The 14,227-nt window shown below is 42.0% G+C and overlaps 1 protein-coding gene across 5 annotated transcripts in view; it reads left to right on the top strand.

Moving 5' to 3' along the window:
* Positions 1 to 190: 190 nt before the first annotated feature.
* Heatr5a (HEAT repeat containing 5A) overlaps positions 191 to 14,227 on the top strand; it is a 101,959-nt gene continuing 87,922 nt past the window's right edge. For 2 of the 5 annotated variants that reach the window (XM_055608540.1, XM_055608542.1), the window contains exons 1-3: positions 191 to 284; positions 10,772 to 10,974; positions 13,165 to 13,376. In XM_055608540.1, the coding sequence (XP_055464515.1) occupies positions 10,849 to 10,974; positions 13,165 to 13,376 (338 nt within the window). In that variant the 5' untranslated portion in view covers positions 191 to 284; positions 10,772 to 10,848. Of the gene's footprint in view, positions 285 to 10,687; positions 10,975 to 13,164; positions 13,377 to 14,227 lie in introns of those variants that run through there. The other 3 variants (XM_055608543.1, XM_055608544.1, XM_055608541.1) reach the window with 2 other exon arrangements.

Consider the following 14,227-nt stretch of genomic DNA (forward strand, 5'->3'; position numbering starts at 1 on the left):
CGGGGCTCGGCGGCGCGGACCGGGGAGGCGGGGGCCGGCTCGCCTGCCCGCGCCCGGGACCCGCCCTGCCCGCCGAGTCGCCCGCAGCGGCGCGGCGTGGGTGTTGCCTCCTGTTGCCAGAAGTTTCCGGGTCTTCCTAGCGGGAAGGAAAGCTTCGCCCGGGCTCTGCGGCGTCCCGGAGACGTTTGTTTGTATTTTTATTTGTTTGCCTAGTTCGCCTTTCTAACCACCAGCAAGACATCATTTCAGGGGACCGTAAATCCCTAGGAACTTCGTAAAGCAACGTACGGTACTTGCTAAGCATAACGTGCACCTCTGGCCAGTTAAGGCAATTTGAACTGTCAGGTCGATCGGAAGGCTTGCGGTCCATCGGGCTGTGCGTGGTTTGTGTGCGTGCTAAGCGCCCTGAAGGAACTTAGCGCCTAGAGGTGACAAGTTTAAGTTGGGATATAACTTAAGTTCCTATACAGTTGGGAACTTTGAAAAACAACACTGGCAGATTAACTTGTTGGGGAATGAGTTCATTACCTAGCGCTGGGCTTTATAGGAACGTGGCCAGAATTGTCTGGTTTTATTTCCCAAACATCTTAAGAACTATGTCTAAGGATAAGGTTTGATTTTTTTTTTTTTTTTTTAATCATCCTGCTATTTAAGGCACAACCTCAAACCTGCCTCTGGCTTGAGCGTGTTGGAATTTAAGGGGTGTGGCAACACACGGGGCAGAGAATGAGATTTTTAGATAAGAATCCAAACTAATTTTTACCTTGTTTTAGAACCGTTGACTTTTTTTTTTTTTTTTTTCCTAAATAAAGCTGGGTTTAGTATTGCACACCTGTGGTTCTAGTGTTTAGAATGTTGGGGCAGAAACATGAAGAGGTCCCAGCTAATGGGCTTATATATCAAGAGTGCCATCAGTTTAGGCTAAGTAGTGAAACTCAGTTTGAAAGAAAGCAAAAAGCAGGTACTCACGCCTCTTTTTAATCCCAGCACCAGGGAGGCAGAGGCAGGCAGATCTCTGAGTTCTAGGCCAGTCTGGTCTACAAGGCAAGTCCAGGACAGCAAAGGCTACACAGAGAAACCCTGTCTTGAAAAAATAGAAACAAAAGTAGGAAGGCAATGTTACTAAGGAGCAGAGAATACTGGAGGTTGGGTTTGCTGTGCCTTGGAATGCAGTTATTTTACATAGATAGCTGTAGTTTAGGAATAAATTCCTTACTTTAACCTTTGGTACTCTTTATGGATCCTGGATTAGGTCACCTTTACTTGTTCCTGAGTGTTTGATGTTAGAAACAGAAAAATACGGAATTCTAAAATTACTGTGTTACGTGTAGGCGGGCAGATAAATGTGCACATGTATGCCCAAGCACCCATAAACACATACAGAGGTCTGGTGCCCTCCTCACTTTTCTTTCCTTTTTTGAAACATGGTCTCTCCCTAACCTGAGAGCCCCAGCAGACTTTCTGCCCACCACAGCGAAGGCTGTTAGGAGCACTTGCCTCGTCCACATGTTTGCTCTCAGGCCTCCGTTGTTGCTCAGTCTTCTTACCTGCTGAACCATCCCCCGGAACCCTCCAGTACCTTTAACGTTTCTTAGTTTTATCCGAAATTAACCTCATCTGTTTAAGCTGTTGAGTACAGTCTGGGGAAATCAAGGTTCTTTGTCTTTGCCTTGTGCATCTCCATCCTCCTCCCTCCCTTTCAGCCAGCTTAATTCTTAAGAGAGCAGTTGCTAACCTTTGATAGCCTTTCTTATGAATAAAATAAGAGATTAACTTCTAAATATTCTAAATCAATTCTTGATAACCTGTTTAATGACATTTAGTCTTGTGTGATCGTTGAAGAAATTTGAGTGACTTTTTACTAAGACCATAAAAATAAAATAAAGCCAAAAATCCCTTCTGAGGATTCTCTGGAATTCTAGATCCAGTGTAGTGCTATGAGAGTGTGGCTTTTCTGCCATCATCACCTAGTTTGTGGGTATTTCATTTCAGCAGCTTTGGTCCCTTGGGAATGAAGAAAAGGTGGGATCTTTTATGTTTCTCCAGCTGATTTTTCATTTTAATTTAGATTTGGTCTGGATTTTTTTCTATTTTTTAATTTAAGCATCAAGCTCATCTCTTCCCCCCCATACTAGGAATCAGGTCAGGGCCTTGAGCCTCATTCTCTTCTCTTAATAGAACATTTATGACGTCTGTCATAACTTAGTTTTACTCCAGACTTTTCTCTTAAACATGGCTAATGACAATTGGATTACTAGATCGGGTAAAATACTCTTGAAGTATAAATGTAGACCTGAAATTGAAGGTATTTCTATAGTAAGAATCAAATGGGATTGCTTCTTGACCTTTTGGCTAAGATTAAGGGTAGAACAGAATGAGATATTAAACTCTGAATAAATACTCAGAAGATTGAAATTGGATGTGTGTCCAGAATTATGTTTTTTTTTGTTTTGTTTTGTTTTTTTTTTTTTTTTTTTTTTTTGGTTTTGTTTTTTAAGTATCTGTATAGGTACGGAATCTCCCAATCTTAATTCCAAAATTGGAAAAGCTGTGACTTTATTGTTGTTGTTGTTGTTGTTAGACTCGTTTGTTAGCATGGCTTGAACTGATTAAGGTGCATTGCATTGTCTGGAAATATTTCCCCTATAGAAATAGCAATCAGTTTGATGTTACTAGAATGGAGGTTTGATGCAGTACACAGTATAATAAACAGTATATTTACTCTGTGAAATGGGTGGGCATGGCATAGCTGCCGGAAGGCAGAGAAGTGAGGAGTTACACTCCAAGGAGCTGCCATAGCTAAATGAAGAGCTTTGCAGAACCTCTGACAGGAAGTGAGAAGCAGGGTCTGCCTGAGAAGCTGTCAGGAAGTTGCAGCTCCAAGGGATCAGACATGTGCAAAGTTCTGTGCTGGTTATGTGCAAGCTTATGTGCAAGCTGTATTATAAATTATAAGTGGGACCAGTGTGGCTTCTCAGTGCCAACGTAGAACCATGGGACGAACCATGATGATGAGCTGGAATGTTGGACCATGGTGTGGTAAAGGGTGGATCTGCAAATATGAACCAGAATAAGAGCTGTAAATGAGGGAAAGGGAAAAGGAATCCAAAGCAGACTGTCTGACAGTGGAACAAGGAAGTTCTATGTAGCCGATTGTGAAAGCAGCAAATACAAGGACAGATTTTTTGAAAAACGAGTAAGATTTCCTGTCCTGGCTTGCTGTGCTTGGGGATAATGGCATCATGTGTGTTTTACAGTGCTGTGTTTTCTCTGCTTTATTGAATAGGGTTTCATTTCTTCCATCACTGCTAGCTGCCTGCTCTGGATTGTTCCGATCTCAGGGGATTTGCTCTTTCACATTTAATGCAGTGCACTATTCCACTCTCACTAAAATTGAGATCACTGGATTATTAATCATGTCAAAGTGGAATGAATAGACTTTGAGGGATTGATGTCAAATTTATGAGTGGTTTACACCTCTTTGTTTTTTTATTTTCTGTTACTGGACATTCAACCAAGGGCTGGACATTGTGAGTTTTAGGGGAGTGTGGGGAGATGCAAACAAATACAGTTTCTTTTACCTTAAAAATGTGCCTTTGGGTTCTTGAATGTCCACATGAAATCTTCCATCTTAAAAAAGAGATAGAGTTTGGGAGGTGGAATGGAGAGTGATTTTTTTTTTTTTTTTTTAAGAAATAAATATGGAGGAATTAGTTCAGCCAAAGCTGAAAGCCAATGTCTTTGAAAAACATAGCACTTTAACGAAAGTGTCAAAGCACTGGAGACAGCAGAGTGAAGAAAAGAGAAAGAACAGCATGTTGTTAAGTTTTATACGGTGCTTCAGCAGCTGCAGTAGTCACTGTCATTAACTGCAGCGATTAGAACCATATGAATTGGGGGCTGGAAAGATGGCTCAGTGAGCAGTGCTCTTCCAGAGGACCTGGGTTCAATCCCAGAGCCCACATGGCAGCTCACAACTGTCTGCAACTCCAGCTGATCTGATACCCTCACACTTACGTACATAAAATAAAATTAAATAAATTAAAAATAAGGGGTGTGTGCCACCACACCCAGTTGTGATTAAAACATAGAAGAAAGAAAGCATATGTTTCTTTAGTTAAAAGTTAAATTAGTTAAAAGGAACACAGACATTGAAACTGGACATAGATGTTGATGAGATTTTCTATTACTATTTTATTTATGTTTCTTATGCCTTTTTCTCCCTTCTCTACCCCAATCCTTCCAACATCCTAACACCTGGTGGGAGAGAAAGAAGGTTAGTGAGGAGAAGGGCCATAGTTCTCTTTAGGTACTTCCTGCTGGTTTATAAGGTCTTTGGGATTCTTGGGCCAACTCTAATCTTCGTTTCAGGATATCTCCAGTGTCTTCTCAAACTATATCAACAGTAACCAGGAACAGGGGAGAGCAGCACATCGATGCTACTTTCTTCTATGTAAACAGTGTTTTAGCTTTGAGCAGATTTTCTCTCCATCCCCTATCTCAAGTTCTTTCCATCCTTCTTTGCTGGTGATGAAACCCAGAGTCTTATGCCTTATGCTATTACTGATGCTTTGTAAGTGCTTTTACAATTGTAAAACCCACCCTATAGACAGATGTATTAATCCGTTATCTTTGTCTATAATAATAATACTTAGAGCTGTATTCGATGCCACAGGTCTGTGATCCCAGCTGCTTTGGTGAGCTGAAGAGCATGAGCTGGTTAGTTGTTGTCAACTGGACAGAAACTAGACTCTCCTGAATAGAGACCCTCAACTGAAGAATTGTCCCGAATACAGTTGATGTAGGTGAGCCCGTGCAGTTGGACAATGGGCCTAGGCCGTATAAGAAGGGTAGCTGAGCAGGCCAGTAAGCAGTGTTCCTCCGTGGTCTGCGTCAGTTCTCGACTTCTAGGTTCCTTACCTGAGCTCTTACCCTGGCTTGCCTTGATGATGGTCAGTGATGGAAAAATAAACCCTTTTGGTCAGCGTTTTTGGTTTTTTTCTTGAGACAGAGTTTCTCTGTGTAGCCCTAGCTGTCCTGGAACTCACTCTGTAGACCAGGCTGGCCTCCAACTCAGGTGTTCATTATCACTGCCCAGCATTGCTCAGTGCTTTTTCACAGCAACAGAAAGTAAACTAGGACAGACTTTGGTACCAGTTGGTGGGATGTTGCTGGAGGGTCCTGATCTTGTGGGCTTTTATACCTTAGACTGTTTTGAGGAGGATTTGGGAGCTTTAGGTTGGAAAAGCCATTGAGTGTTCAGTTTAATGAACCGTTAGGGGAGCTTAGGTGATAAGAATGCTGGGAGGAATGCAGACAGTGGAGGCTTCTGAAATTTCAGAGGGAAGTTTGAGAAGTCTGAAGACTATGAAGGCCATTTGTGTGATCTATTTGAATCAAGACCCTGTGGAAGTGACACCTGTGATTTACTGCGATAGTAGATACTGGTTAGCTGGCTGAGAAGTGAGCTCTCATCAACAAGAGAGCAGTGTTTTTGAGGTGACATCGCCTGGGGAATATGGAATATCTCCTTCAGGTCAGTGCATAGAGGCTGTGGTTCAGAGGAGTTCAAGGCTGCGTCTCAAACTGGCAGCTCAACTCAGCGATGTGTGAGTGTCTCCTGTGTGGCAGGATTTTGAAAATGCAGGGTTGGAGGGATTATGGAGAAAAGCTGAGATTAGGCAGGTGTGGCAGGTCAGAGTCCTTAAGAGAGGCTAGGAGGCCTCTGGTGAAAGTGTAGACTCCTTTGCAGACCCCAGCATGTTAGGGATGCCAGGACCATGGGGTGACCACTGAGGACATCAGCTGGTATGAAGTGCAGCTGGCCTAAGCCTAGGAGACCAGTTGTGTGTGTTGCAGGTGGCAGAGCTGAAGAAATGGCACTGCCCAAACCCAGAAGATTGTGAGTTTCGGGTGCTGCACGTTGAGCTAAAGAATGTGATTTACATTCTGTGTGTTTCTTTTTCATTGATTTTGAGTGTAGCTATCCTTGTTTTTTCCTCTTGTAGTAAGAAGTGTGTGACTTATTTTTAATTATACAGGATTCCTCATAGGAGAAACAAGGTGATAAGAGGTCAATTGTAATTATGCAGGAATAGCAGGAAGCTGGACTTCCTGTTTTATTTATGAACAGGTTCTGCCTGTGTGTCCCTGGTTGTCCTAGAATTCATTTATTTAGACCAGACTGACTACGAACTCACAGAGATCTTCCTGCCTCTGCCTCCCAAGTGCTTGGCCTAAAGATGTGAACCATGATGCCCAGCATTTTTTTTTTTTTTTTTTTTTTTTTTTTTTTTTTTGCTGCCCTAGGGCTTTGATATTAGTTACTTTTCTGTTGCTGTGATAAACCACCATGACCAAAGGCAACTTAGAGAAGGAAGAACTTCAGTAAGATTCCATCATGGCAGACAAGTATGCTGTAGGTGGAAGGCACAGTGGCAGGAACAGGAAGCTGAGACTTCACGTCTCAGCTGCTGGCATGAGGCAGGGAGACCAAAGCAGGAGCAGCACAAATGTGTAGCCTCTGAAGCCCATCCTGTGCTGGACTTCCTCCAGCAAGGCTACCTCCCTGCTCCTTCCTCACAGTGCCACCAACCATGGACTAAGTGTTGAACTGCCTGAGACCATGGAGGGGCAGCTTGTTGAGACCACCACAGACAGGGCTGGCGAGATGTCTTGGCTGTTAGAGTGCTCAGCAGAAGACTGGCTCCAGTTCCCGGTGCCCACATGGTGGCTTCACCCATTTTCTCAGTTACTCTCCATCTTCTCTGCAAGAAACACTGACAGACCAATTCAGTAAATGGATCTTGTGTCTGAGGTTCTCTCTCTTGTAATCTTTCTTTCGTTTTTCCAAACAGTTTTAAGAATCCAAAACAACTAAAAAGATTATACGTGTATCCGGAAGAGCTACCTAATTTTCCACCTCAGTTTGCTCATTTGAAAGAGAAGGCAATAAAAGCAGCTCCTCCAAGGACTGGGCTGCTCGCTGGCTTACAACAGGTGTTGTTCTGACAGAACAGAAATGTCCATTTAAACATTGCTGAATTCAGTTCTCAGCACCCATGCAGCTTAAAGTAGAACAAACACAAGGGGTTGTTCAGATGGATTGGTGGTGCAGACTGCATGCTGCTCTTGCAGAGGACCCAAGTTTGGTTCCTAGCACCCCCATCCATCAGCTTACAGCCATCTATAACTCCAGCTCCAGGGATTTCAACATCTCTGGCCCCACAGGCACTTGCATTCGTGTGTACATACACACACAGACAGATGGATAGACCAACAGACAGGCAGAAAGATTTATTCAAAAAAATAAATGTTAGACACACGTATTGCACAGCTGCCATTGTAAGTGTTCAGGAAATACTAGCAGCCATTAAATTGCTACTGGAATTAGGGTTGGAGTAGCAGTTTTATGAAATATTTTTTTTTTCAAGTAAGTACTAACTGTACTTTGAGAATAGCTCTCAGTCAGGTGTGGTACTGCATAGTTACCCCAGCTACTCAAGAGGCAAAGTAGGAGATTGCAAGTTTAAGGTTAGCCTCGATAGCATAGCAACGTTTCATCAAACACAAAACAGAAAACAGAAATGTACATTTAAACATTGCTGCATGTGTTCACTTTCTGTAGACAAATCTACGTAATCTCAACAGCATATGAGTGGGAGAGGAAAACTGGGAAAGTGAAGTTCTTTCATGTATGTAGAGTATGGTTGTATTAAAATTCAAAGGAGGTAACTGTATCTGTAGCCATCGTCCTAAAGCCAGACTTCAGGTCACAGCCTCTGTCTGCAAGGTGTGTTTGCTTTCACACTGGAGTGCAGATGTGTAGACCTCAGGTGGAGAGGTGAGGGAGCCAGAAGAACTGGCTGCTGCTTTTAAGAGTGCTCACGTGAGCGGGGCATGGGAGGCATTGGTGGTAACTCTGTGCCCTACTTATGGGCTCCAGCTTGTTTGCTGAATTATTTATCATCACATTGTATTAGCTATTTTGCTTCTTGATAGATCATTTTACACCACAATATTGCTGCTGTCTAAGGAAAAAAAATGTCTTTTCAGCAGTACTGTTGACCTCCTGAAAAGGTAATTTGATTCTTAGATTGTCATTTGCCTTGGTGATCTTTGCACTAAGGTTATTTTTCCTTCGAGAATCTTAGATATTATGAACAAAAGTATTGTATGCTTAGTTTTCTTCGAAGAAAGTTTCACTAGCATTTCCAAATTCTGTCATTAATTGTGAATATTTTAGCCAGTTCATTTTGATAATTTTTTTTCCTTGTGTGTATAGTGTGTATGGATATAAGCATGTTTGGGGCTGTGGTGACGTGTGAGGGGGCTGTCCAGGCAAATGCCTGAACATGTCTGCAGAGGCTGGAAGTTGACCTTTTTTATTCTTCCTCAATGCTTTCCACCTTTTTCACTGAGGCGTGAATAGTTGAACGTACACAGTTGAGGCGTACATAGTTGAACCCAGAGCTCCTTCTATGCTCCAAGGATCCTCTTCTCCCTCCCAAATGCTGGATGACAGGCAGGTGGCCAAGCCCTCCAAGCATTTCCAAGGAGGGGTTCTAGGATCTAATTCTGATCACCACACTTGTGTGGCAGGTGTACTAGCCACGGAGCCATTTCACCAGCCCCACTTTGGTAATTTAAGAAAGGAAAGAACTTTTTAAATAAGAAGCCAGAATTCAAGGGATTTCTGTAAAAGTTGAATTCTTAGCAGCATTGTTTATGTTGATCTTTTGGTTTGTTTGTTTTGGTTTGTTTGTTTCATATAGCCCAGGGTGTCCTCAGTTCAGCTGTGTGTCTACAGATAGGTAATCCTTAACTGCTGCCTCTTCTTCCCAAGAAGTGGGGTCACTAGTCATACCACCATGCGTGGGTGTTTGTATTGTTCTTTGCCCCTTAAAAATGATACTTCGGAAAATAAACTAAGTTGAGTTTGGTTTGATGTTTGTTTGTTTGTTTTTGAGTGACTCTAGATACCATGTCATAGGCATCTTGGCAGCCCCGATTGGGAAGAGGCTAAAGTACCCAGATAGCTAAAGCACAGATGTAAGAAGACAGTTACAGCAGGACACAGGTGGTTTTTGGGTCAGGGATATAGCCTGGAATCTAGACATGGGTCCAAAGCAGCTGGCACAAGTATGGGATAAAGATAAAATATGGGAATTCAGTCTTTTCAAGGGCCTTCCAGATACCTAGTGATTATGTCATACTAGGAGTCACTCCGAAAGAAAAGAAGAAATAAAAGCCTTCTGACGTCTCATGCCTGATTTTTCTTTTAAGTTCCTGTTTGCTTTTCTGTTAGAACAGTTAGTTTTGCTTAGGGATCCATAGGTGTGTATTTTACATTCTTAATTGCCTGTAGCAGTGAGTCCACAGCTTATGAAGTGTTTGTTTGTTGTGATGCATGAGAGAACGCATCTTCTAAGTTTGTTACCTCACGTGCTTCGGGTTCGAGATGATACCTGCTGTTTCTGTAAGCTGCTGTGATTTTATTTCCTAAAAGGCTTCTTGCTGTGGTCACAGGCAGGTTCCTGGGCTCAAACGATCTTGCTTTGTCAGATGCTCCATCCAGTTGATGGACTGGATGTTTATGTCATCAGAGTAGAGTACTAGCATTTTTAATACAATTAACTTTATTTGATGTGTATGTGTTTGTGTGTGTGTGTAGAAGTCAGGAGACAACTTGTAGGAGTCAGTGCTCTCCTTCTACCGAGTGCGTCCTGGGAATTGAACTTATGCTGTCTGGCTTGGTGGGAAATCGCCTTTACTTACTGAGCCTCTCTGGCCTCACACCTTTTACTCATAGACAGCGTTTAAAAATTACTTGAATACTTTTCTTGCATTTTATAAAAGTACAAAAAATAGAATAATAAAATGATCCGTCTCATGTCCACTATTTACCTGCCAGCATTTTGCCGTACTTTATAGTCAAGTTGATCATTTAAATACTTTACTGCAACATACTTAAGCATGAACTTCCTTAAAAATAATACAGCCCCATACTCATAATACGTATTAAAGTTCATGTGGATTTGCATGTCGTGTATAGTCTAGAAAGGCTGAGTGTTCTGGGGGTACGATGGTGAATGTGTCTTGTTACTATTAAGACTGCACGGGGTCTGTCTGGCGAGACAGATGTAACCCATAGTTTACAGTTCTAGAAAAATCCCCAAATGCCATCAAGAAAAACAAAAATGTTTGTTCACAACTAAACTCAGATGACTCTCTGCTGGGGGACAAAGGGATGGTCCTAAAAATGCCTGAAGTTGCAAGTGTTCTTTTTTTTTTTTTTTTAGACAAGAACAGATGCTCTGGAGACCCAAACCGGAGACCTAAGGAAGCGCTTAGCTTCACTCCAGGATTTTAGTAGGATGTCTATTTGGTGGCTTGTTAAATACCTATGACACATTTTAATAAAAGGGCATTTACGGTACAAGGAATGCTGAAAATCTAACATTGAGCGCATTAGCTGACCCTAAAACTTGGAGAATTTAAGTGGATTATCTCTTACTTTTAGTGATTTGTTTTGTTCTGTTTTTGCCTGTGGACAGTCCACGTTGTTTGGCCTGTCTGCCCTTTTGAGAGTAGATATTGAATGCGAAGCTAAGTTTGGGTCAGCTAACTAAAACTTACATTGGGGACCTTTCTTGGTCCCTGCAGCAGTTCTAAAGATAAATTTAGCTATGCTTTTCTCATAGAAATTTCCAGCATTCCAACTGACTGCCTTTTACTCACCATTCAAAGTGTGTTGTTTTTTCCATTGCAGGTTTTATTACTTAGGAATATTGACTGTATTTATAAATGAGAAGACTTCTGACCAGCTAAGAGAATTTGCTGTAAGGAATGGAATTAGCTCATAGCTTGCTGCTCAATGAAGAAGCATCCAGTCAGCTAGGTGAAGTTCAGAAGGCCGAGTTTATATTTGAATGGCTGAGATACTTGGAGAAGCTCTTGCTAGCAACAAGCAGGGTAGGTGACATTGCAAAGGCTGATTTTTGTTCTCTTCTGGGCCAGAAAGAATTTGGTTCCATTTAATTTTCTTGCCTTGTCTATAGTCACTTACTAGTTTGAAAGGTAAGATTTCCTAAGAGTTCGTAGTGCAATATGATGGATTCCTTGTCCCTTCTGATGTATCTATTTTAATTTTACAAGGTCAGATCAGCAGAAAGAAATTAGCCAGTGTTTGTTGTATTACTTTAAAATACATGTAACTCTTGGCTAGAACTATAGCTTAGTAGCGGTGTGCTGGTCTGTCATGCATGGATGCCTTGAGTTCCGTCTCCAGGACTGCAAGGTGCGCGTGCACACACACACACACACACACACACACACACGCACCATGGAACCACAACCACATTGTATTATGTTTTATCTTCATTATCTTCTGTATCTTGTGTTTCTTCCAATCCATAAAGTCTTAATGTCCTGTGGTTCTAAACAATCCTAATGCAAGTTTATTTTCAAAATCTGTAAGAAATGTAAGAAGAATACGAATTTAAAAACCCTTATATAAGTATATTCCATCTCATAAAGCTTATGAAATAGATACAAAGAAAGAAAGCTGATTTCTCATGCTGTGTACCTACCCTTGGCCATGTTGAATTCATGGGCACAAGGTGGCAATTGTAGATATTCTTTTAAGTAATCACAGTGTTGTCTATAATACACACTGCTCATGGGGAAGGTCTGGGTTATACATGCCCAGCAACACACATGCGCATATACACACAGATTCATGTAAGAGTTAACAAAAGACAGATGTTTGTTCATTTAAAAACTGATTTTAAATCAATTGAAAACCATTTTAGTTCTAAACACTTTTTATGTATTGTTATTTATTTCTATTTATTGTTATTAGACACTAAAATATAAAAGATTTGATTAATTTTCTTATCTTCAAGAAAAAATTAAAAGCAACTTCTAGGTTTAGGAAAATAGGCCAGCCTGGTCTACAAAACGAGTCCAGGACAGCGGAGGCTACACAGAGAAACCCTGTCTCAAAAAACAATAACAAAACGATAAAATTTTAGGGCTGGAAAGATGGGTCAGTAGTTAAGAAAACCGGCTGCTCTTCGAGAGGATCCAGGTTCAATTCCAAGCACCCACCTATGCTTACAACTCTCCTTAGGAGATTGGGTTTCCTCTTCTGGCCTCCACGGGCACACATGGGCTGCTCTTGGGTATACATGTGGTGCATCAGTCTACACATGGTACATACATGCAGGCAAAACACCAATGCACATATGATTTTTTTAAAAATAAAGGAAATATTTTTTTTTCCTGAGATAGGGTTTTTTTTGTGTAGTCCTGGCTGTCCTGGAACTCTGTAGATCAGGCTGGTCTAAAAGTCAGAGATCCGCCTGCTTCTGCCTTCTGAGTTCTGGGATTAAAGGTGTGAGCCACCATGCCTGGCTACAAAAAGGTTTTTTGTTTTTTTCTTTGAGACAGGGTTTCTCTGTGTAGCCTGGCTGCCCTGGACTCACTTTGTAGGCCAGGCTGGCCTCAAACTCACAGAGATCCACCTGCCTCTGCCTCCCAGTACTGGGATCACAGGCGTGCGCCACTACGCCGGGCTGCAAAAAGTTGTTTTTTTTTTTAAGATAAAATCCTGTCTACTAATTGAACAAGTACTAAGTTGTGGAATTGAGGCCTCAGTGAGCACTCAGTGAGCCATTAGCTTTGCAGTGACTTCTTTTTCAGAGGGTGCCCAGGTAAAAAAGAGCAATACTGTTAGAATTTCCATGCATTCACCTGTAAGAAGACAACCGTGAAAAGGCCTGAATAAACCAGGAGGGCACTGCAGGTTTCAGTCTTGTTTGTGTTGTAGGCTGCTGCCTTACATTGCTCACGTAAACGAATGGGAGAGTCGGCCTAAAAAGAAGCTATAAAATCACCAACTGTGTGTCTTTCGTGTGTCACAAATTGTGTGACTTAGATGAAATAGAGCCCTGCCTTTGTTCCTGGACTATGCAGTGTGTTTCAGAGTTTCCTTTTGGTGGTAGCAAAGAGAAGACCCACTTGTTAGCATAACACAATGCCTCAGTCACCAAGCCACCTGTTAGCCTCACTCAAAATAATGCTGTTTTCTTGGGGAAGGGTCACACCGCGCGGTCATGGTGGCTGTACTCACTTAGCTGTCTTTTGTGGCTTCCTTTGTAGAACGATGTCAGGGAAAACCAGAAGACTCTTGTTGAGCAGCTCCTCTCCTTACTGAACAGCTCCCCCGGGCCTCCCACACGCAAGCTCCTCGCTCAGAATCTGGCCACACTTTATAGTATTGGAGACACATTTTCTGTTTATGAGACAATCGATAAATGTAATGATCTTATTCGTAGCAAAGATGACTCTCCAAGTTACCTTCCTACCAAACTGTAAGTTAAGCATTAAAACCTAACAGAACAAAATACCGGGGTTGTTTTTGTGTGTGTGTGTGTGTGACTTTTATAAAGTATATAACCTTTGATAATGGTTTTGAAATTGAGTTAAATTCATTTTGATTCGGTTTTTGTCTTGTTTTATTTAGTTACTATTTACTATTTGCTTGTTTGTTTTGAGACAGGGTCTCTCTGTGTAGTCCTTGCTATCCTGAAACTCCCTATGTGGATCTGACCTTGAACTCACAAAGGTCTGCCTGTGTCTTCTTCCTGAGTTCTGAAATTAAAGGCATTTACCACCATGCCCAATTTGTTTCAGTTTCTAGTCTTTTAAAAAACAACATTTAGAGTGGGGTGAGTGGTACATGCCTATAATCTCAGCACTCAGGGAGTTCAAGGCCAGCCTGGTCTACAAATCGAGTTCAGGATAGCCAACGCTACACAGAGAAACCCTTTCTTGGGAAACAACATTTAGCTGGGCAGTGGAGGCACACACCTTTAGTCCCAGAGGAAGGCAGATCTCTGAATTTGAGCCCAGTCTCGTCTACAGGAGAACCATGGCTGCACAGAGAAACATGCCTTGAAAAGCAAAACAAACAGTTTTCCTGTGAAGAAAGTCCTTTTAAAACTATTTTAGGGAAGCCTGAGAAATGGCTCGGCAGTCAAGGTCCTCGTTGCTCTTACAGGAGACCCAGGTTCAGTTGTCAGCATCCACATGTTGGCTTGCAGCTGCCTGCAACTCCAGTTCCACTGGCTTCTGTATCCTCCTCTAGCCTCTGCAGGTGCCAGGCATGCATGTGATGCACATGCATGCACAGAAAATCGTTCTTTAAAAGCAGTCAGGGGCC

The sequence above is a fragment of the Psammomys obesus genome, unplaced genomic scaffold (assembly GCF_907164565.1).
Source record: "Psammomys obesus unplaced genomic scaffold, mPsaObe1.curated_primary_1811, whole genome shotgun sequence".
Taxonomy (NCBI): domain Eukaryota; kingdom Metazoa; phylum Chordata; class Mammalia; order Rodentia; family Muridae; genus Psammomys; species Psammomys obesus.